General features: G+C 33.6%; 1 protein-coding gene across 3 annotated transcripts in view; it reads right to left on the reverse strand.

The window, feature by feature from the left end:
* The window catches only part of Gdap2 (ganglioside induced differentiation associated protein 2), a 250,942-nt gene that overhangs the window by 60,414 nt on the left and 166,254 nt on the right, over positions 1 to 24,274 (reverse strand). For all 3 annotated transcript variants that reach the window (XM_081729124.1, XM_081729123.1, XM_081729122.1), the window contains exons 3-5: positions 21,646 to 21,788; positions 10,702 to 10,834; positions 969 to 1,078 (exon numbers count right to left, since the gene is read on the reverse strand). In XM_081729124.1, the coding sequence (XP_081585250.1) occupies positions 969 to 1,078; positions 10,702 to 10,834; positions 21,646 to 21,788 (386 nt within the window). The remainder of the gene's footprint in view (positions 1 to 968; positions 1,079 to 10,701; positions 10,835 to 21,645; positions 21,789 to 24,274) is intronic.

Below are 24,274 nucleotides of genomic sequence, written 5' to 3' on the forward strand. Positions count from 1 at the left end.
CAAAAATAAATTCCTCTAAAGTCGAAATCAACCGAAATTCGCTACACACTCACAAGTATCAGCAATCTCAACACATGCCTACGGCATCACGCATTTTACACCTGATCAGCAACGTCAACGGCTTGCCTGGTGCAACGAACATGCGAATTAGACGACAGAAGACTGGAAGAAGGCGCGTTTATCTGATAAATCACTATTTTTACTCCAATACTAAGATAGGCATGTGCCTTTTCGGCGGAAACCTTATACCGCTCTGAAGCTCTCGTACATGTTAGCAGCGCAGGTCGCTGGCGGCCAGTGTATGGTGTGAGGCATGTTTATATGGCAAGAATTAGGGGACTTCTCCACTGGATCGAAATGCGAATTTCCGGCTTCCATGCTATTATATAGGCGGTCATCGATCGGTGTATAGTCTGATCGGGACAATCGAAATGAATCCATACTAGGAACGCAAGGAATGAAACTTCTTTCAGATCATCATATAATTTGATACAGACATTTTTATCAAAATAATCGTTTCTCATATTTTATTTTAAAGAATCGAATATTACCTTGATAAATAATTCCGTCTCTGTCGCAAGAATTAACATTATAAGAAAGTTTTTTTTTTTTTTTTTTAACGGAATGGGAATAAGAATATTTCAAAAACAACATATTGATGAGGACGGAAAGTTATAAAGCATTATAGCAAGCCCGGCTACATAAAAAATTAACAGAGATTTGTAATTTTACTTAATGCGTTTGATATATTGTATGTTGTTATCTTTGGGTTTACGTGATGGTTTATGATATTGTAAACCGAATATAATATGTAATTTGCGAAAATAAAAAGAAATGTGTAACCGTTAGATTTGCTCCACTAATCAATACATGAATACTTACAAACAACATTTGGCGCAGTTTGTATACCTGCATAATATACACTACAAAGATAATAGAAAATAATTAGGAAACCTATAAAAACTTACGTAACGCTATATGTGCACCTTCATCTGGTGGGTAATTCCTTCGAACAGAATTAATTACACACAGCGCCACCGAAGATAATTTAAGTTCTCGTGCTTTTTGTAACACATTTCTGCAGAAAAAAAAAATAGTAAATATTAGTACATTTATGTCAAACAAAAATAATAGAAGTATTTACATGATTCTGTGTAAAAAAGAAATAAAGATATACAAAAGAACTATGTTTTACAGTTAAAGAATAAAATCAGATAGAAAATAGTAGCAGTGGCGGATCTAGAAGATAAAAATGGGGGGGCAGCCAGAATCCGATTATGATAGGTGTATTATGAGTTTACTATAAACATTCAAAAATATAATAGCTTAAATTATTTTTATCACTAAAATAATTGGGATGGCTAGCCCCCACCCCCCAACCCCGGGCTAGTTCCGCCACTGACTCTTTGCCATGTTTCTCTCTAATTCTGTTTCTCCAACTCCTTTCACACAGAACATGTATACACCTGTGAAGGATTAGAGAAAAAAATAAAATGTAAAGGAAATCCAAATTTTATTATTGCATTTTCATGTATTTGACTTAATCAGATGTTGTGTTCTTCCTTCTACAGTGGCAGAAGATGTATACAAGGTTTGGCAATAAATTTGCAAGACTGATGTTGGACAACAAATTTCCAAGTCTATAACTGTTAATGACAGAAAATTGTGTGAGTTTAGTGCTGATATTTTCTTTTTGCAGGTTATGTGAAGATTTGGTAAAGAAAGCATCTGTCCCGTTCTAGACATCGGTCATCGAAGACACTGTGGTTACCATAGTAATGGATTCTTACATGAAACAAAGAGCAAACCTTAAGTTTTGTTGTAAGTTGGGGAAATCAGCAACAGAGACTTCCGAGAGATGATCAGAATTGTTTACCGTGAAAATGTCCGATCTAGTGGTCGTGTATCTGAATGATGCGTCAGATTTTCAATATTTAATAATGGAAAATTTTGAAATGAAACCTTATGCCCTGTAGGTTAAAGAAGACGGATGATTAATGAAAATGAAGGACTATGAAAGAATTGGTGGAATGATAACGAGGGAGGAAACGGGAGAACATCGAGAAAACCCACGGACACGATGATTTATCAATAGAAAATATACATGGTATCTCAGAATTCTTTCCCTGATTACAAACATTCACAAAACAGAAAATATGACACATAAACTGTGACGCTGGATTCAAAAATATGGTTACATTGCTCTTTATTGAAGGAATTGAAAAAGGCTATTTTTGATTTAATATGCATTTTACAAAACAGTTTTCTGTTTTAGCTTGTCACAAGCTAGCAACAGAGAAAGGAAATACCTAAAACCTCGAAGGTGACTGTGGTTGTTTTACTGCGCAAAAAATTCGTAGGATGTTTACTTGTTGAAGGTTATGCTTAGTTACTAACAAAATAAATCATCACGATTTTGACAACGTGACCCCGCATTAAATGCGGAAATTTGGTTAATAGTTAAGAATCTATGGACAAGTCATAGATAGATGTGAATAAGTCTAAAAATCCTGTCATTAAAATCTTCCGGCGGTAACAGTCACGCTGTCCACGTGTGTACTAAATCACACCATATATACTGGGTGCGGTTCCCTGCTAATAGCCAATCAAAATGCAAAAAAGCAATTAGTTTCCATATTTGTAAATCTAACAAACGAAATATGCTAACTAATATAAGGTTTAGGTGTGTCCCTCATAAATTAATAAAAAGGGACCTCAAGGTCTCAATAATTAATTCAAATTCGGTCACCCAGAAACGCAAAAATTAAAAGCATCAAAATCCAAAAATTCAGGACTCCAAGCTGCAAAGTGTTAAAAAACTTTTAATACTTATTGCTATATTAATTTCAAGTAAAAAAATATCATACAATACTATAAAATATCAAAATATCAGCCTATTATAAAACTTTAAAAATTAAAAACTAAAAGTCACATATTCGTATTTCATCTTCCATCTCTAATAACTTAAATACTTAAATGTCCAACCAATTAATCAATCTATATTAATGTACTTAACTATCAATAAACAAACAAATATCAAATCACTTTTGTTAAATAATTTAACTAAATACTATTGTATAATTCAAAATTAATTATATAATAAACTAAATATTTTAAAATTTATGTTATCATTTCCCCTAGGTTAATCCACTTTTCCCATAAAAATCATAATATAATATAATTATAATACTTTTTATAACACCCACTAACTTATAGCACAAACAAACCTCATCTTTATATAAAATAAAACAAGCTAAATAATAATTAAAAAAAATCCTACACATCGTCACAAAACGAATACTTTTTTTTAAAAAAAAATCTTGAATTGCATGTAACATATTTAAGTTTTTGCGTACACAATTAATAAATTTCTACGTGTGATCCTTTCGTTGCCCGAAGGACCAGGTTTACGACCATCACCAGTGAACGACATCGCAGTGAATATCAACAGGTAATATTCCAATTTCACTCATGTGTTGTTCAACATTACTTGAGAGATAGATGTTATTACTTCAGTAAATCTGGGCCGTAATGCTGCGATGTCGTTCACTGGTGATGGTCGTAAACCTGGCCCTTGACATAACCCTAAAGGAAGAAATCCAGTGATGTTATGTCTGGTGATCGCGGGGACCAGTTTATGGGATCATCATGCCCAATCCATCTTCCCGGAAATGTATCTAAATAGGCACGGACATCTACCCCAATGAGGTGGCGCACTATCTTAATGTAAAAAGTCTGGAATGTCCTGAATCTGTGGCACAACAAGTAACTTCAACATATCAAGATAGGTATTGGCTGTGATCGTATTTTCATTGAAGAAAGCAGGTTATATGATTTTATTGTGCATAAGATTGCACCACATGTTCAGCTTGGGACTGTCTGTGACGCTCTGAAACAGCGTGAGAATTCTTGGATACTCACGTCTTAGCGTTATGTCAGTTGACAACACCGTTAAAATGAAATGTGGTCTCATCTGAGAAAAGGACAGGTTTCAGATAATCAATATCTCCCTCAATCTCAGACAACAAAGTGATTACGAGCACTGTAATCTGTTGGTTGTAGGAACTAAACGATCTGGGCTTTGTACGGACGAAAAAGATGTTTATGTAGGATGCGAAATACTGATGTCTTAGGAGTCTGCAACTCATGTAAGGCTCTCGGACTGACTTCCTGGAGCTTCTCACGAATCACTGTCTGAACTGTCTGCGCACTACGTTCAGGTCTGTCTGTTTTAGGAAGATCACTGACGCTGCCTGTTTCCTTAAACTTAGCATACCGCTACCACACTTTGATGCTTTCAACATCTGGTGGCTGTCTATGGTGTGCTGTCTGGAATTGTTTCTAGACTGTTTTTGGTGACTGTGTCTCGTGATACGAGTGGACATATTGAGCTTTCTCCTGGTTTTAGTACATGTTTCTACAAGTGGTGTCCGATTCTGCTGTTATTACGTCACTGGGTTCCATAAAAAATAAAATAACAATAAATATGTACACAAGAACTTGAATATGTTACATGCAATTCAAGAAATAAAGAATTTCCCTATGTGTCATATTTTAAGCTTTATGGATGTTTGTAATCAGGGAAAGAATTCTGGAACATCCGGTACATACTATTTTGATAAATATCCTTTGTCGATTTTGATATAAATAACCTTTTTTCAAGTAGCCATAATTTCATAACTAACTATCCTCTGTAACTAGAATATAATCTTTGTATCTTCCTACGTTAAAAAGACTATCTGCAAAATTTCCTGTACGTAAACTTAAGTACCTCACTGTACACATATTTATGCTCATTCATTACGATCTATGAAATTAGTGTAGTGTTTCGCTAACACTTTTTAAGTTCGTTCTTTAGGTGTTACTTAGGAACAAAAGAAAAAAAAAGTTTCTTAGAACTATGTTAAGAGAGATTAACCTTTGCATGCTGAAGAAAGATACTGCATCAATTAAAATGGTAAATATTCTTCAATTATCAAGTCTGTTACGCAATCCGCCACTGGAAAATTTTGACCTTTTCCACTGATAATAATCTGAACATGGTATATTGTTACTCTGTTTCATGATTACGTCAGTTGCTTTCCCATATATTTAGCTTGGAAGATGATTCTCACGCTTACAGTTATTCATTACAGCTCGTAAATTAACGGAATTTATCATTTACACCACAAGATATTGTTAGAAGTTTGCGCAGATGCGGATATATTTTTTATGTTTTTCGGAGGTGGAGGATAAAATTGAAGGTCTTGCGAAAAGGCAATATATCATCATTTTCTGAAGCACTATTCATTATTAACTGCGCGTATTAATCAAATGCGTTCAGTACCATTTCTGGTCATCACCACTCTCATTAAATTTTCCCAGTTTATTATTATTATTATTATTATCATCATCATCAATAATAATAATAATAATAATAATAATAATAATAATAATAAAAAATTTTGTCAGGAACTTTTTGTGAAATTGCTTGTGCGGATGTTGATATTGTGGCATCCGTCGCACGTCGTGAGGACAGTTGAGAATCTATTGAAAGAAATAGCGGACTTAAAAAAAAAATAAAAACTCCTCGCGCAACTGCTCGTAGGGAGCCTACCAGCCGAAGTTTGTGACACTCATGCTTTTGAGGTGATGTGTAGTAAGCCCATCGACTATCCTCGCCATTAATGCTCGCTTTCTAGACCGAAGTCCGCTATTTCTTTCTTTCAAGTAGATTCTCAACTGTTTTCACGACGTGGAATGGACGCCACAATGACAATACTCGCACAAGCGATTTCACCGGGATATTTTCTCCGACCAGAACCGGCATTATTTGTCTTTGCTGATCTCATAAAAATCAGTATTCCAGTCCGGCTAAAGCGTTGGTAATAATCATGATATCAAGGGTAATTCGAAGGATAAGTTAGTGAATTTGAAATCTAATAAACATACACAATGTGAGTGCAAAGTACCGTATGGGTCAAATCACTTGAAATAATCTAATTTTAGATTAAAAAGTTAATGACAAAATTTATTATTTTTAGACTGTTGTATACAAAGTTGTACTATATCTAGAGTTATAAAAATAATCTGTAATACATTTTTTTAGATGTTTAGTTTTTCTTTGAGACGCTATTTTGTGTAGGCACGTAAGCCTAGTTTGCAATTTACAAGTTTCCAGTAAACGCTACAGATGCGTTATTTTTTAGATATTGATTTCAAACAAAATAATTTGAAAGAGAATTGAGAATTAAGTGTACAACATCTTATATCCAGTGCACGTCCAGTTAAGTCCATTACACCACAAAAATCTTTAAAAAACTGTTGAAGGTTGAAGTTTAAGAAACGTAAATTGTCATTATTTAAATTTAAAATTGTAAAGAAAAAAATAAGGCTTACCACTATATTTTATTTTATTATATATATATATATATATATATATATATATATATATATATATATATATAGATAGATAGATAGATAGATAGATAGATAGATAGATAGATATAGATATAGGTTTCGTGGAATACTACTTCCTAAATGAAGAGTTTGACATTTGAGTCATATCCTGTTTTCGTTATGGTTATTCAAACATTGCGATTTTTCGGAAATCGGCTACATTCAAACTGAAATATCTCAAGAGGGACACATTTGACAACTTTCAATCTTTCATAAAACAATCACTATTTACGCTGTAACAAGAGGTTAAAATCTGATCAGTGAGACTTAGTTTCTTTTCAATGGTGCAATCACAAGAAGTGGTGAGCAGTACAAATATGATAAAAATTGTGTTGAAAATGATACATTACTAATCTTTTCCTATAATATCCTTTCCTTTCTATCTCCTTAAAATGTCACTGCTGAAAAAAAAGTTGACTGATTTCTTTACATTGTTTTTCGTTGATATTCAAGCTTGGCTGAAAAAGCTAAAATTACTGAACTTGAAGATAATAGCAAGAACAAAAACATTCGAATCATGCATAAGAACATAAACGAATTTTAAAAAGGCTTTCAACCTCGCGCTTATATATTAAAGAAAGCCAACGAAACAATTCTCCTGATAGCATCTTGAATAGATGGAAAGATTTCCTTCATGAATTGCATAACATGCAGCCAAAAACTAATGTTCGTGGAGAGAGTGAAATGAACACAGACGGTATATTCCAGATTCTAACCGAACAGAAATAGAAACTGCTGTAAAGAAATTAAAAACAGACAAATCTCTGGATGCAGACGAAATTCTGGATGCAGACGAAAATCTGGCTGACTTAATTTTAGTTGAAAAATTGTTGAACATGATACACAAACTGATTTTCCTTATCTGGAACAAGAAGGAATTGTCACATGAGAGCAAAGACTCAACCATTGTTCCGATTCACAAGAAAGGCGATAAAACTTATTGTAATAATTATCAAGGCATATCTCTTCTGTCAATATCCTGTAAAATCCTTTCAAACATTCTATCTGCAAAACCCCATACGCAAATAAAATTACTGGGGGTTATCAGTGCGAATTATAATACTTTTTGACATGGAGGATGTTTTTAAATATCTAGGAGTAATATTAACAGACCAAAACCATATCTAGGAAGAAATTAAATGTCGGTTAAAAGTAGCGAATTCGTATTATTATTCAGTTTAAATCTTTTGTCGTCGCGAATTCTATCGAGAAATGTGAAGCATAAAATACTTCATATAAAACGATAATCATACCTGTTGTGGTGTATGGTTGCGAAACATGGTTGCTTACTCTAAAGGAAGAAAGCAGACTGAAATAATTTGTGAATAAAATCCTGAAATGAATATTCGGACACAAGAAAAACGGGAAGAAGAATGGTGGAAATGTCATAACAAGGAACTGTATAATTTATACTATTTACCAAACATTGTTACGGGCATCAAGTCTAGGAGGCTTAGGTGGGCAGGACATGTAGCCAGAATGCAGTGGTGCCCACCCCCCCTTATGTCCATGACGCACCCCCCCAATTGTCTATCCGTAGGTGTTCTTCCATGAAAAAATCTTCTTTTCGATTAATTTTACCCCCCCCATCAAACATATTTATATAGATTTTTAACCCCCCCCTAATATTTCAATGACGCAGTTTGCGTCATAGCCCCCCCCTTGTGGGCACCCCTGCAGAATGGAAGAAAGTAGAAATGCTTTCAAACTTTTAACTGAAAATCCAACAGAAAAATGACCATTAGGAAGATCTAGACGCAGATGGGAAGACAATATTAAGATGAATCTCGCAGGAATAGAAAGCAGAAACTGGATCCAGTTGGCTATGGACGGAAGTCAGTGGAGAGCTTTTGTGAATGCGGAATTGAACCTCCGGGTTCCAAAGGCCATAGAGTTAGTTTAGTTAATTCAAGCTTCGACCTGTAGCAGTTGTGTACTCGATTGTGATAGTTTGCTTAGGACTTGACTAATTGTCATCCACATTTTGTTACCTTTGAAGATTTTTTTTTTTTTTTTTTTTTTTAATTCTTGGGCCGTGCGAATGAAAAAAGTGAATAAAAAGATCGTTGTTTTCCTAACTTATTTCTCTATTTCCCCGATACACCAGATCATTACTCGTATACAGACAGAAATCTTTCAACGTTCTGCCATGTTGAATATGTATTAGACTTTTTTATCGGATGTATACGAATTGAATTTTCCTTGGTATACATCTTTTTAATGAAACCAAAGACATAATCACTGAATTCTTGTATGTAATATCCTTACTTTTAAGTCTCACTCTATCTACTCTATCTGCACATTCACATATAGAATCTATACATCTAGAAATAGTCGGCAAAATACCCCAATTTTTAAAAGGCCTTAAGTAATGGCAACAACGTGTCACCAAAATACCACACACGTGCAGTTTATGACTTGTTGGGAAAGTGGGATCAACTGAAGATATCGTATCTTCGATACAGAGGCAGCCGGATGAGGACAGTTTGACCGCACTGATTCTAAAGTAAGTATTCTTTAATTTTCTTTTGTATTTTGCTTAAGCAATAAGCTAAATAAGATATTCTATTAAAAAAAGTGATCTCGACTACTTTGCGAATTGAGTAAGGTCAAAAACTACGTAAGACAAAACAGTGTTCATTTTTTAATATTTTTTTCCTTCAAAACATGATTAACAATAAGTTTGTGGTAGTAGAACATTGTTACAATAACATGCACAACTGAATTGAATTACATGTTTTAATACCTAACATGTAGTTATACTTTGGCTGCTAATAAACGAAATTTTACGACAAAACTAAAACAGCTCAAAAATGCCAAGTCTCAGTGATCTAATTTTAACAATTTATTACTATGCAAATAACGATTGTTTTGTAAATATAGTACTTTTTTTTTTTTTAAGTGTGTCCTTTTTGAAATATTTCATGTTGAACAAAGCCAATTTCAGAAAAATTGCTATGTTTGAATAATCATAACAAACGCAGAATATGACTCTGATACCAGACTTTTTTTTAAGGAAGTACTATACCACGAAACCTATATCTATAAAAAAAAAATAGCGATAGGTCTTCTTTTCTTCTTCTTTTTTTATTTCACAAACGACAATTTGCGTTTATCAAACTTGAACTTTCAACAATTTTCAAGGCACAGATGTCATTCTGCTGGTTCACACCGCACCGGTTCAGCTGGTCCGCACCGAACTGGTTGCTAAAATTTTTCAAGTTTCCAGAACCAGTTCTTAACAGTGTCTCTTCACCTCTAGATAAAGTACTTAGCGAAATAAATAAATAAATAATAATAATAATAATAATAATTCTCTAGTACTATTTTCGAAAATCAATGTACAAAATATCAATATAAAGATGCTATACGAGTTAATCCTAGACACTATTACTAGTATCATTGGAATAAATAATAATGATATAATTCTATACCAATAAAATTAATACTAAGTCAACTTACTATACTTTTCATTGAACCGGTTGTTAAATACTAATCAAAGAACCGGTTATTAAACACTAATCATAGAACCGGTTGTTAAATACTAATCATAGAACCGGTTGTTAAATACTAATCATAGAACCGGTTATTAAATACTAGTCATAGAACTGGTTGTTAAATTAATTGAATTACACCACTGTTTAAAAGTACCTGTAGTGTAGTAAGCTTGTATGCACACTGGACATAAAATGTATATTTATTTCGCTTTCAAATAGTATGGGAAATTGATATAATAAAAACTAACGAAGCTGAAGCGGTTACCGCAAACTTTTGCAAAGTGCAAAATAATCTTATGTACCTATATAAAATGGTTTCTCAAAAGAAAACTGAGCATCTAAAAAATGAATTATTGCTTCTTTTCAGCTCTCTAAATATACTACAACTTTGTCTACAAAAATTATATATATATATATATATATATATATATATATATATATATATATATATATATATATATATATATATATATATATATATATATATATATATATATATATATATATATATATATATATATATATATATATATATATATAGTCAGCAGACACTATTAGTTGATTTGCTATGGATATATATATGATAGTATCTACAGAAACAAGACAACAAATAATAGAAATGAGTCAAAAATGGAAGTACCATTGTTATATGTCTCCCACAAAATTAATTTTGTCTTAAACAATTTCCACGTTGTTCTTCCCGAATTTTCGTACCATTAAGTAATTCACTAATACATCATGGTATTTTAAAGCGAGATATTCTTACCTGTAACAACAGTGAAGCGTACTTTCCGCTGCTGTTTGATATTTGATATTGTACTTTGGTCCGACCGTGTGAATGACGTACCTCGCCGGCAAATTATGGCCCTGTGTTACTTGTACTTCACCCGTTCGACATTCTGTAAATAGAAAACAACTAATGAACTTCCAATAATAATTATTTTACTCATTCAAGGAATAACTTGCTTTCAAAAATTAATATTACAGAATTGTACTCTTTTACTTACAGAATTGTACTTAAGATTGGCAACATATATGCTTAGTGAAGGTAATATTAAATACATCATCCTTTGTGCACAAACGTTATTTTGGAGTTACAACTCGCTGAGAATTGATCAAAACGATTAAAAAAAAAAAAAAAAAAAAACCGAAAGGATCAAGATCGGGTGAAAGAACATAGTGATTATTCTTAACCATAGATTTCATTATTATATCAGTGAATATCATGGGCACAAGAAGGTGGCGGCAGTGGGCTCACGAAAATGTATAATGTATATTTCTAATTTCCAAAGATTTTCTTAATACAAATAAAAAATACCAAACGTAATATAGCAACCAGAGGGATGGCCCCCTAGATTTTTTGGGGGGGTGGCGCCCCTGGTAGATATAGCTGTATACCAGTTTCAGTTCTTGATTTATCATTTTTCGTTTATAGAAATACGTCATGAAATTACTCCTACGCTTCGAGACACCCTGTCAACGGCCATGCTCCACATCCACTTTAATATTAATGGAATCTACGGCTTAAAATAATCACTAAATGTTTCTAGTAGGATTTGAATCAACATGCGGTTCTCGAGTTACAATCTTTACCCACTTGTGAACCCACGATGACCTACAGTTTCATTTATGCTTTTGTGTGAGGAGTAATTTCCTAAAAGTTGGTAGTTGTTGTCCCGAACATGTTTGTGCCTATTACATAAAATTCGCTCAAATTATGCCCTCTCTGCTGGTCTAGTGGCTAGCGCGTGTGCCTTTGGTGCAAGTAAGCTTAAACAATATTTACTATAAGTCAAGCTTCCTGTATTCAACTAAATCTGTGGCCTATGGAACGGGAAAGTTCAATGCCGTGTTCACAAAAGCTGTCCACTGACTTCTGTCCTTAGCCAACTGGATCTAGTTTCTACTTTGTATTCCTATTTCTGTGAAATCCATTTTAATATTGTTCTCTCATATGCGCCTAGGTCTTCCTAATGGTCGTTTCCGAACTGGACTTCCAGTTAAATCTTTGAAAGCGTTCTTACTTTCTTCCAGGGTTGAAAAAAACATGATATTTTTAAAAAAACAAAAAGAATTTTTTTATGTTTAAAACATTTTTTTGTTTAAAACGTTTTTAACGTTTAAAACAAAGTACTTTGTTTTAAACAAAAAAAAAATCATGTTTAAAATGTTTATTTTGTTTAAAACAATAATCTAAATAGGCATATATATATATATATATATATATATATATATATATATATATATATATATATATATATTACATTTTTACGCTCTTAGATATTGCTTGCCATCTATATTCAACATCTAGATCAAATTTCGGGAACTTCCCTGATCTCCGTTCACAGAATATGTAGTTTAGTTTCTTTGGGTTACGTTCTATCAGGGCTTTAAACCTCAATGGCTCAGTCTTAAACCTCAAATTAAGGCTGGAAGATGGTTTTGGTACAAATTTATTAATGAAAGATGCAGCTTTGCTTATGTGCATTTTATGTATGTGGGAGGAGGGTAAATATCGTGTTTTTTTTCACAGTTTTTTTGGGGGCCATTCCCCCTCTTGGGGGATAGATTCATAAAAATTGTTACGTAAAGCAATCGTGTATTTGTACTTCTTGCTTATATGGGGGCAATGTTAGCCAATTTTTGGAGTTTTTGACGTAAATTACATTTATTTTTACAACAAACATCAATAGCTCAGTCCTTAATTAAGCTAGAAAGATGATTTGGTACCAAAGTATTTTTGAGGGATGAAGCTTTCCATCAGTTGCATTTTATGTATATAGGGGAACGTATGTATGGCCGAGAGAGGGATGATGAAGTTTTTTTTTTTTTTTAATTTTTCATCAATTTTTTTTCATTAGGTTTTGGCGGGTATTTCTCCCCCCTTTGTGGTACATCCCTAAAAATTGGTATGTGAAGCAATGAAGTAGTCCCGTACATGATAGTAACCTGTATGTGTACTTGTTGTTTATAGAGGAAGAGGGGCTCAAATTTGGTTAATTTACATTTATTTTCGGGACGGTCCCATATAACACAAGATATATTTCACTGAAGTGGTCTAGAAGCATAATTCTTGTTCGTATACATGATGTGTGCAGCAAAAATGATTTGCATATGGACGTGGTACTATAGTGGGGGAGGGGAAAGAATGTCTAATTCAATGAATGTTTTTCTGCGTATATATATTTTTTAAATATTTCCTACATAAATATTTAAAACCTACATAAATGAACTTTTTTTTTCATTCGCTCAGCCGCGTTACTGTCAGCCGGTGCCTTGAGCATTCAAAACCGGCGAAGTATCATCATTGCGAATGATTTCTCTTTTGGGTTTATTTATTTCATAATTTTGAAGAAGGAAAGGGAAGGGGAAAAGGACGTGAAACCAAAACAAAGGATTGGACAAAAAATAAAGATAAAACGAACAAAAAACAAAAAAATAACTAAACTTAATGTTTGCTTAACTCTACTCTCATTTCTAGCCTTGTGAGATTTTGTGTGTTTTTTGTTTTATTGAGTTCGAGTTTGTTACGTGTGTGTTGTTTTGTATGTCGTGTGTTTTGTGTTTTCGTGTTTACCTATTGGTCATCTTCTTCTTTCTTCTTTTCTTCAGGTTTTCACTCTGTATGTTTGGTTTCTCTGGTTTCTGCCTGCATTTCTCTCCTGTGTGTTCTATTTCACATTTGCACTATTTACACTGGCTTTTCACCTTTATATTTTACCTCTTTTCACTATCCTGCATCAACACTACACTACACTCACTACAGATATTGACACTGACTGCTTTTGATGAAATCACTGACCTTCACTAACTAGTACTTACACTATGAAACACACACGCTACACTTACTTTTATCTAAATTTTCACATTTTCAAAAATTTTTAATTTTCTGATGCTTCTATATAAGCGTTTCCTGTTACTTTTGCTTTGATGCTTTAGTGTTCTCAGTTGCGTATCAATGCCAGTTTCCACCCATTTGTGCTGGCTTGAGGTCCAGGGCCCACTCAGAGCACTTAGTGCAGGCCCTGGTCCGTTTTATCCTTCGGCCGGCACGCCCGGGATGGGCCGTCCTATTGGCGAGAGTTGCTGTATGTTTTATCTCTGAGACACTATCCTCGCTTCACCTCTACTCATGCACTCACGCAACATTCACTCTTGCACCGGAGTTCCTTTCCAAACCGAGAGGCTGGAGGTGCAGCACGCATTCTGGTCCTCGGCGAAAGCACGGTAATCCAGTGCTTGGATTCCAGGAGTCTTTTCTCCGGTCCGAGGACTTCTTCACACATTCTTCCACTTGCACTCATCCTTCTATTCTTCTTCTGTAAGTTTTTCGTCTTAGTTCGGAGTATTCATTTGTCAAATTTTCCAATTTTTTGCAGTCTTCCTTTACTTCTATTATTTCTTTCAGCGGTTTTTCTCTTATTTGAGTTCTTAGTTCTAAAATTTCTTCTAATAATGGACACCACATGACATGGTGCTCAGGAGTTCCTTCTTCTCCGCATTCACACGTTGGGCTGGGTCTTAACTTGATTCTGTGGAGGTGTTGTTCGTATGGTCCATGGCCTGATAGATAATGAACCAATCCATATGTTGGGTTTAAGTGGTTTATTTTTAGTCTATTGACGATGCTAGGGAAAATTCTATGTAATCGTTGCGCTCCACTGTATTCCTGCCATTCTTTATCCCATAGTTGTATTATGTTGTCGTTAATTTCTTTCTCATCTTTTAGTTCCCTGTTAAAATTTTCTCTAATTTTCCTTTTCTCTTCTTTCCTTAGCCAGTAATTTGTTGCCCTTTGCAATAACACATAGTTCATTGGTTGGATACCAAGGATTACACAGAGTGCGCTATGCGAAGTAGTGTTAAAAGCTCCAGACATTCTGATTAATAGGTTTCTTTGTGGTCTATTGATTTGATTTCTGTAGGTCTTATTTTTTAATAGTCTATCAATCCAAACGCTGGATGCGTACGCCATGGTAGCTGACAGAATAGTTTCTTGGTATAGTCTTAGTATTTTTAATGGTAGCCTGTATCTGTTTCTTGCAATAGTGGCCAATTTATTCGCTACACTGTTTCCCCTTTTTACTATATATTTCAAATGTTCATCAAATTTTAGTCTATCATCTAGCGTTATGCCAAGGTATTTTATGCTTTGCACTCGTTCTACTCCTACTCCATTTAATTTTATAGTCGGATTTCTTTGTAGTTTTGTGCCGAAAATTAGATACTTGGTTTTCTTTGATGATATCCTTAATTTACTCTCCATACTCCATTCTTCAAGTGTTTCTGTTATCTTTTTAACTTTTTCTTCTAATTCCCTTCGGCTGTTTCCTGATGTTGTTATTATGACGTCATCGGCGAATGCCACTATTTTATCGACTTCTTGCTTTTTGTTTATTTTTTCCAAGCAAGGTTGTAATTCTATGTCCCATAGTAGGGGTCCTAATATTGATCCTTGCTGGCATCCTTTCTCTGTTTTAATTACTATGTCGCCCTCTTCATTGGGTATTATTATTTTTCTGTTTTCTAGATAGTTTCTTATCAAATTCAGTAAGTATGCTGGTATTTCCAATTTTTTTACATTTTCAATTAAGGATGGAAACCATAAATTATCAAATGCTCCTTCGATGTCAATGAAGAGCGCTAATACATATTTCTTTTCGTATATCTTTTCTTTGATATCGTCTAGAAGAGTATTTATGGCGTCTTCTGTTGATTTTCCTACTCTAAATCCAAATTGTAGTTTGTCTTCAGTTACGTTTCTGTATTTTTGAATTCTGTTTAATATTACTCTCTCAAAAATTTTTGATATATTTTTTAATAAGCATATAGGTCTATATGAGTTTATTTCTGATGGATCCATTTCTGGTCCTTTTGAGAGAATAATTAATTTTGATGCTTTCCACGGCTCTGGAATTTCTTGTTTCTTTATTAGTAAATTGAAAAGCTTCGTTAGGTAGGGGACCCATAAATCTTTAGTCTTCTTGTATATTTTGTTTTTGATGCCATCTATACCCGGAGATTTCTTGTTTTTAAGTTTTCTAAAGATCTTTTCTATTTCTTCGTTAGTGACTTTGTCCGATTTTGGTACAGTTCCTGTATGTTGTTCACCCATTTTGTTTCTTAGTACTGTGTTTCTTTCTGTGTCGTTATTGTTTTCATCTCTGGGAAAAAATTTGTTCGCTAAAACTTTTAGAGTTTCTTCTCTGTTTGAGGTGTATGATCCATCTAATTTCTTGACTGTATTTAATACTAATGGGTTTATTTTTTGTGTTATGAGTTTGTATGGAACACCCCATGGATCTATTTCAATATTTTTCTTGAGGTAAAGATCCCAACTTCTTTTCTTAGCCTCTAATATCGCTTCCTTATATTTATTCTTTGCGTTTCTATATTTTTCTAATCTTCTTTCCTTTAGTATTGGGTTATAAGTTGCTTGATAACTTTTCCGGGCTGACGTTGCAAGTCTTTTTAATCTTTGTAGTTTAGGTGTCCAAAAGTCTTCATATACTTGTCTTTCTTGACTTTCCGGAGTAGCCTCTTTTAAAGCTTTTTTTGTTGCTTGTTCAATTTCGTTGATTATTTCGGTCAAGTTTTCATCTTCATTTATTTGGGGTCGATTTAATTTGTTCTTGAAAGTAATCCAATTTGTCTTGGCTATATTATTATTATTTTTTTTTTTTTTTTTTTTTTTGTTCTTTTCCATTTTTCTCAATTTTCATATCAAATAGTATTATTTCGTGGTCGCTGAGAGTGAGTTTATCTCCAATCTGCCAATTTTCAACTTGTTATTTCAAATGTTCCGCATGTCACATCAATATGAGAGCTGCCTCTATTCCCTACAAAAGTTGGTCTGTTTCCTATGTTTGAGATTACAAGTCCGTTTTGCATTACAAAATCTTCAACTATTTCTCCTCTATCATCTGTTTCCGGGGCACCCCATAAGATTGATTTTGCATTTGTATCGGCAAGGATTAATATTTCCGTATTATTCCTCTGCCATATTATCTCTTGAATTTTGTCTATGAAGTCACGTGTTTCTAAGCTGTATTAGAAATACGCATTTATTAGCCAGAATTTCATGTTTCCACATTTAACTTCAGCTGTTGTTATCCAATTGTTACTATATTGGGTTAGTTAAGTACTTCAATTTCTCTATTCATGAAAACTATAGCTGTTTTAGATTCCTGTCCTCCGTACATTATTTTTGAGCTTGCTGGAAAGGTTGTTAATTTCCCTTTTAGTAAATATGGTTCTTGTATTGCTACGATATCAATCTTTTGGATTTCTATTAGTCTTCTAAGTTCCATTGTGGCTATTTTACTTCCTTGTGCGTTATTTTGCATAATTTTCAAATACTTCTGATTTTTATCCATATCTCGTATATATGTAGGCATCCGTTCCTGATTTCGTTGGGTCGAAGTATACTCTACCATGCGCACGCACCAGTTGTTTGTAAACATTTTCTAGCGTCCAGTATATCCCTCGTCTCTCAAAAACCTCATCCACTAGATCAAGTAATTCCCATCCGTTTGCTGGGAGATCATAAATTCGCAGTTCAATTCTATCGGCTTCCTCCAAGGTTGGAAATGTTATAGTTCTTCCATTTATATGAATATCTCTTACTATCTGTCTTAATGCAGTCATTAGGATTTGTTTTTCTTCCAATTTTGCTAGCCTATACATATTGTTTATATTTTCGTATAATTGTACATTATTTATTAAAATTTCTTCATTTGATGGTTTTACTGGAGTATTTTCTGTACTTGAAACTTCCGGATCTTGGATTTGTTGTCTATGTTCTTCTTGAATTGGGAAAAGATATTTTTCTTCACCGTGGACAAATGATTCATTAATGTTAGGAGTCTGTTGCATACATTTATAATTCTCTTCGTTATATTTCTTTTTCCTATTCTTTTTTCTATTTTCTAGAAGTGTTTCTAGTTCTCCTTTTTCCTTGTCGTTTTTTGTTAACTTCCCCATTTCGTTTTCTTCATTTTTTATTTTCGATTTTTCATTTTCTTTTGTATCATATGTTTGTGTTTCTTTATCTCTCTTTTCTTTAAGTAGCTGTCTTTTTCTTTCTAGAAAATTTTCCAATCTTTGTTTGTCCCAACGTTTCTTACTTGGGCTTTTTCTCTTTGTATTTACTAATTCTTTCTTTTTACTCTCCATAGTTTATTTTAGAAATTATCCTTTCTCTGGCTACTTTGTATGAGACACATTCTTCCGTTTGTGGGTTTTGACATACTTTGTGTCTTAGTTTACATGGTATACATATCTTTTTTCCTTTGTCTTCACATTCGTCGCTTTTATGTTGCAATGAGCCACAATATCTGCATCTCACTTTTTCCTTATTGTCGCAATATTTCGTAACGTGACCGAATTCTTGGCAAATAAAACATTGAGGTACGACCAGGAAATCTTTTATTCTATGTGCCTCATAATCGATGTAGACTTTTTCTTTTTCCACTAACAGTTTCCTTATCTTCGGTTCAACTTCTATCACCAAGTGGCATCGTTTTTCTTGTTTCTTTCCTGCTCGAAACCTTGCTTTACTCTTTTTGGCTTCTTCCATCTCGTTTTCATCAAAATTCTGTTCGATAAAAGCTTGGAGTAGTTCTTCATCCTTTAATTCAGACGGTACCCCATATATGATCATCAGCGGGTTTTTCTTCTTAGTTTCTTCGCACTTGAAGTTTTTCCTTATTTCTTCTTTAGCCATTATTTTCCTAATGTCTTCTTTCGTTGCGGTTTCAAGTACTACCATATCTCTGGTAGTTCTTAGACCAGTTATCTTTAATTTCTCTTTTCGTGGATCAATAGCCCCTGTTAATCTTTCCGCTGTTTGCTTTGATGTCTCACCTTGATTCGGTTTTATTATCAATGCCGGTTTTGTTTTTGCTTGCATTTCCTGTATCTTCAGTTCTTTTTCAGTAGGTTTTCTTTTTTTAATTACGTCTGTCCATAGTTGTTGTTTGTCATCGGTTTCCGTTTTTTCTGTTCTTTCATGCCCTTCTTCAATCTTTTTGGTTAGCGTTTGTATTTCATGTATAACTATGTCTGTGTCGGTCTTCTGCTTTTCTGTTAATTTTTCGATTTTATCCCTATATATATTTCTTTGTTGTTCCCATGATATCTCTGCTCGTCCGAAAGCTTGTTGTGTATTTATTAGTTCTTTTTTTTCTTCAAGCTTTTTTGTTAGGTATTTATGTTCATCTTCTAATTTATTTAACTTCCTTGTTTTTTCTTGTAGTTGCTTTTTTAGTTCATTTCTGTTTTCTGTGAGTTCTTGAATTTCTGTTTCCAGTCTTTTATACTGCCTGTCTCTGTCATTCTTAATTTCTGCTTTTTCCTGTTTTAGCTCCTCTATTTCCTTTTCTAATTTCATATAAATGAACTTATTACGCAATGGCAGCAGTGGCTACCATTTCTTGTGGCCTACACATTAGCATCATTTTGTCAGCGTAGGAAGACTGCAAGGGTTGCCAGGGCCCCGCAAAGTCAATATTTTCATATTTTTCACGAATGTTACCTCGTTGGAATTTGTGGTCTATAAGCTTTCCAATGGTGTATAACTCATGACTCTGTGATAATTAGGGGGGTCACCAGAGCACCGAACATGAGAGTCTACAGTTTTGTTAAAATTCCTAGCGGGTGTCTAGAGTTAATTGTGTTGCTATGCCGTAGAAACTAATCATTATTAGCTACCCATGTTGCAGATAGAGATGTATCGTGAAAACTATTTAGTTAAAATGTCATTTGCTCCTTGTAGGCTAGTCACTGCTCTTTTCTATGAGTTGTATTGTATTTGTCAGAATATTTCTTCTAACTTATGATGTGAGAAATGTTCATTATTATGGAAATGATAGTGATCAAAAAATACCCAAGTTTTGAATTTGTGAATTTGGATCTTAGAATAGTGTAGTTTGTTTAACCTCCATTATTCTTGGAAATTAAGAAATGTTCAAATACTCCACTTGAATTTCTGTTGGTTTAGTTATACGCACATTGATGTGCAGAATTTCGTTCAGTAATTGCTGTTATAATAAGAATATAACTCTGCTTGTAATTTACTCCATGCACAAATCCTGCGGAGGATGGGTTGTTTGTTAGAAAATTAAATTAGCTTCTTCAATCTGATATTTTAGTTGTTTTAAACATGTCCAACCAGCATCGAAAAAAAACACGTTTAAAACAATTTGTTTAAAACGTTTAAAACAAACTGAATAAAACAACAGCCCTCGTTTTAAACATGTTTTAAACACTTGTTTTAAACATATCAACCCTGCTTTCTTCCATTCTGGCTACATGACCAGACCACCTGATCCTCTTAAGACTTGATGATCCTAACGATGTTTGGCAAACGGTATATTTTATGCAATTCCTCGTTACGAAGTTTTTGGAATACAATAGAACAATAGTACCAAACACTAATTACATACTAACGATAACTTTAGTATCTTGACATTCTGATTATACATATAAACTACTAAACACATATAACAATTTACTCTATTTCTTTGATATCTACTGTACATCCAACAGACTATTTTTTCTCTTCTGATTCTTCTGTTTAGTAGGAATTTTTAAAATCTGATTTGTTCTTTTTCTTTCAGACGTTATAAATCTCTTTTATTTTTAAAGATAATTTTCTCTATTTCAATCATTTTCGATTAAAAAAAAAAAAAAACCTTGGAAGTCTTGATTCTTGGAAATCTTCTCCATATCTTCCGTGGACAGCTAAGAAAAAAAATCCCTGCCTCTTCTCTGAAAATATAGCACATTTCTCTAATTTTTGGCATATTTTAAAGCATTACCCTGACATTCTCTGTCTTATTATAATTTCCCTGACTTTCACGGTCAGTGAACCCTGCAAAAATCAGTGTTAGTTCCCTTATTCTGAATAGCAGCGTGTTCACTATGAATAAGTATGTACTCCGACATTACTTCAAGAGAGTTATCTTACTTTAAATTTTTTCTGCTGGTATGATTTTTGTCATACTAGCGACTCATTCTGACCACAGTTTGACTCTGTCTAACAACAGTATTGCTTACCTGGATTCTTTTACAGTAGATTAGATCTTATAATTCTTTATACTTATTATGCTTCACGTACGATGAGGGGGTTAATGCACTAAGGAAGATATGAGTTGAGTTCATTTACTTTTATCCATAGTAACTGTACACTGTCTATTTTTAATACCACTTCTTCAGTTAATGAAATTGAATTCATTATCAAGAAAATGGTATGTTGCCAAAGTTTACAAGGCAAATGGCATATTTCTATATTGATCATTTCACTAGAGCATGTAAATTTTGTTAAACAACAAGATACGTTTTGCCTTAGTGACTGAAAGTTTGGTGTATCAGTTAATGAGCATTACCCTTCCAAATAACTTTATCTCGAAAGGGCTTTTGTGTTACATCAGGTGCCATCCCTGTATCTATATTGTGGTAATCAATATTTGTCTCGTGTATTTTCAAATCTGTACCTTTTCCAACTAAAGAACTCAATTTTTTTTTTTCATATTATTTATTGGTAACAATAACTTTCTAATTATGACATATTTTACTTCGGTATCTATTTTAATAATTTGCTGATTGTATTTACACGTATTATAGTAAATCTTAGTAGCAATTTTTCATTGTAATAAAACTAGTAATCTATTATGACGGCTAATTGCATGAAAAATCATACAAAGTTTACCTCGGATTTCTTGTCTGATTTCTTCTTTAAGACCAGGTCCTCCACGTGTGTAGATACGATCACTAATTGGGTTACGTTCAGACATCGATTCGTTGGTTGAATTAACAATTGCATCAGCGTTTAACATAGATATATCTCCTACCCTGGGAAGGATAAAAAAAATAACATTTTTAAGAATTACAACAAATGAATTAAAGTAGTGGCAATAGTAGAACATATTTATTTGTAATAAGTATTACTAACTAACTACGAAATTTATGTATGTTACACAGCTGAATACATATTATTGTTGCTATGGTAAATAGGTGAAGGCGCCAAAGTTGAGGCAATATGTCTATAGCTATAAACTCCTCATTTATCCGTTACATAACGAAGTGCAATCTCTTTCTTATACCTTTTCTGATCCTAGAGTTTCCTGTTGCACTTTAATGTCGGAAAATATCCGACATTTTTTAAAAGCGTTTGTTCGCCTGCTCCGTTGTCGGAGTGTATTCGACGCATTTCCCCATCAGACTCAGGTAAAACGAGTTATATACTCTTTCTGTTTCTCAGCAGATCATATACTTTGATGTGAACAGTCTGATCGTGTGTTGAACTCACGAGGTTGTGCTTATACGAAACCAGCAGGAAGGTGTGTCAATGACAGCAATAAACAATATTGATCGTGAATATTACAAAATTATAAGGAAAAATGAACTAAAAACACTTTTAATTATTTCATTCAATGTAATGTTTTTCTCTGTTAAAATTATAGGGTAATTAGAAGTAATAACAACCCCTTTCCCCATTCCTCAAACTGAAAACTGAAGAGTTATTTATTTACTTATTGCTGAGGTTGTTTCCATCAATGTAAATAAAGCATTGATTCTGATGGTTTTTAATCTGTCTGATGCTCGTATTCAACTCAATACCTTTTTTTAAAAGAATAATTTGCTACTTTCCTCGAAAGTAAATTTAACTCTTTCCCCTGAAAAAAAGTGGGTATTGTCGGAATTATACTTTTACGATAAGAATGAAATCTAAAATTCAATGTCCTTTTGCTAAATAGTACAAAGGCACGCGGTGACGGACAGGTCAGTGACATTTCTTCTACATTACTGTAAACGAATGACAGAAGACTTCCTTTAAACTTTTGTTACAATGAGTTTTTCTGTTCTGACACTTCCTCTCTTTGTTAAAGTCTCAAATTATGTGACATTTTTCACACTAAAAGTAGGGCAAAAAAAAAAAATATATATATATATATATATATAAATAACAAAATATAAAATAAAATCTTTTTTATATCATTATCCCATTAAGTGATTGTTCTTGTAACAAAATATTGAAGATCGGAATTTTCATGGATCTGTTGTAAATAATATTTACTATTTCGAGAACAGAAAATATTTGAATGAAAACGTTACTTTTTGAAAATAGACTACTATCATTTTAAAAAGTCTTCGACATATTCGGTTGTAAAACATAATTTGATTTGTCTGCCTCGTAAATATATATCTGATTGACTTACTCCTCTAGCTATCGTTAATTGGAGTCATTTTCGTCACCTTACGTAATTTCGGTCAGCAAGGTATGCAATTCAGGCCCGTATTTAAGCACCGCTCACAGGGTAGCAGAAATCCGGGGTCAGTATATTAATCGGATTCCCAAACGTCCCAGTTTAGCGGGGACAGTCCCAGAGTTACATAATCTGTCTCCCAAAAACTGTTCGAAACTCCAAATGTTCCGGTTTTTCTACAAAACCTAAGTTAAAGTTATTCGTGCATTTTTTTTTTTTTTTTTAAGAAAAAACGCTTTTATTAGTCATGGTTATTCAAATTAAGGTATGGGCAAAGTGGTTCTGTGGTAGAGAGCTTAACTCTGGTGCGTGGAGGCCTTGGCTCGATCCCCGGCGAAGTAAATTTGTGGTGAATAACATTTTGACCGTAGGTTTCCTCGGGATATTCCTGCTTCCTTCTACATTCTCATTCCACTACTATCATTCACTTGCTTTAATCATCCGTTTCTCTTAGCCTAAAGGGCAAATAATCGTAGCGCGTTAAACTGAATAATTTAATTACATTTTTTCAACTAATAAGAATAATCCATTCTCTGTCACTCATTTTTGGTGAGAGTTACCCTGTTATTTATTTCTCATGTTTCAGCAAAAATCAAAGCATAACAATGACTGACTATACTGTAATTTTTTATAGGATGTCTTGGTGTTTGAGACTGAACATTTGGAATCCCTAGATCAGGGGACAAACTTTCCGGTCGCCAGGCGACCAGTGTTAAGCAGGAATGGCGTCTGCCTGAACTCACAGGGCTGCGCAGTTTTTGTTTCGCACGAAAATAATTGTTAATGGGTAAGAGAAAACACAGAATGTGAAGTCTTTCTTTGGCAAACCAAATGCTGGAGGGTAGGAACCTCTCATAATTTTACGTGAGAGATACTGTCGACCATCATTTTTGGATTGGAGAGTGCGTCTGACTGATATTTTGCGCCCTACCCTAGATATTTAACCTTCAAACAGTATGTTTTAGATCGACTTTTCTTTCCGTCTTCCGTCTTGTTCCGTAAATAAGTTGGTGTGTGACAAATAATAATAATAATTAAAAAAAAAAACTAATGTTAAGTACGGTTCTACGT

Source organism: Thermobia domestica, chromosome 10 (genome assembly GCF_964235325.1).
Source record: "Thermobia domestica chromosome 10, izTheDome1.hap1.1, whole genome shotgun sequence".
In the NCBI taxonomy this organism is placed as follows: Eukaryota; Metazoa; Arthropoda; class Insecta; order Zygentoma; family Lepismatidae; genus Thermobia; species Thermobia domestica.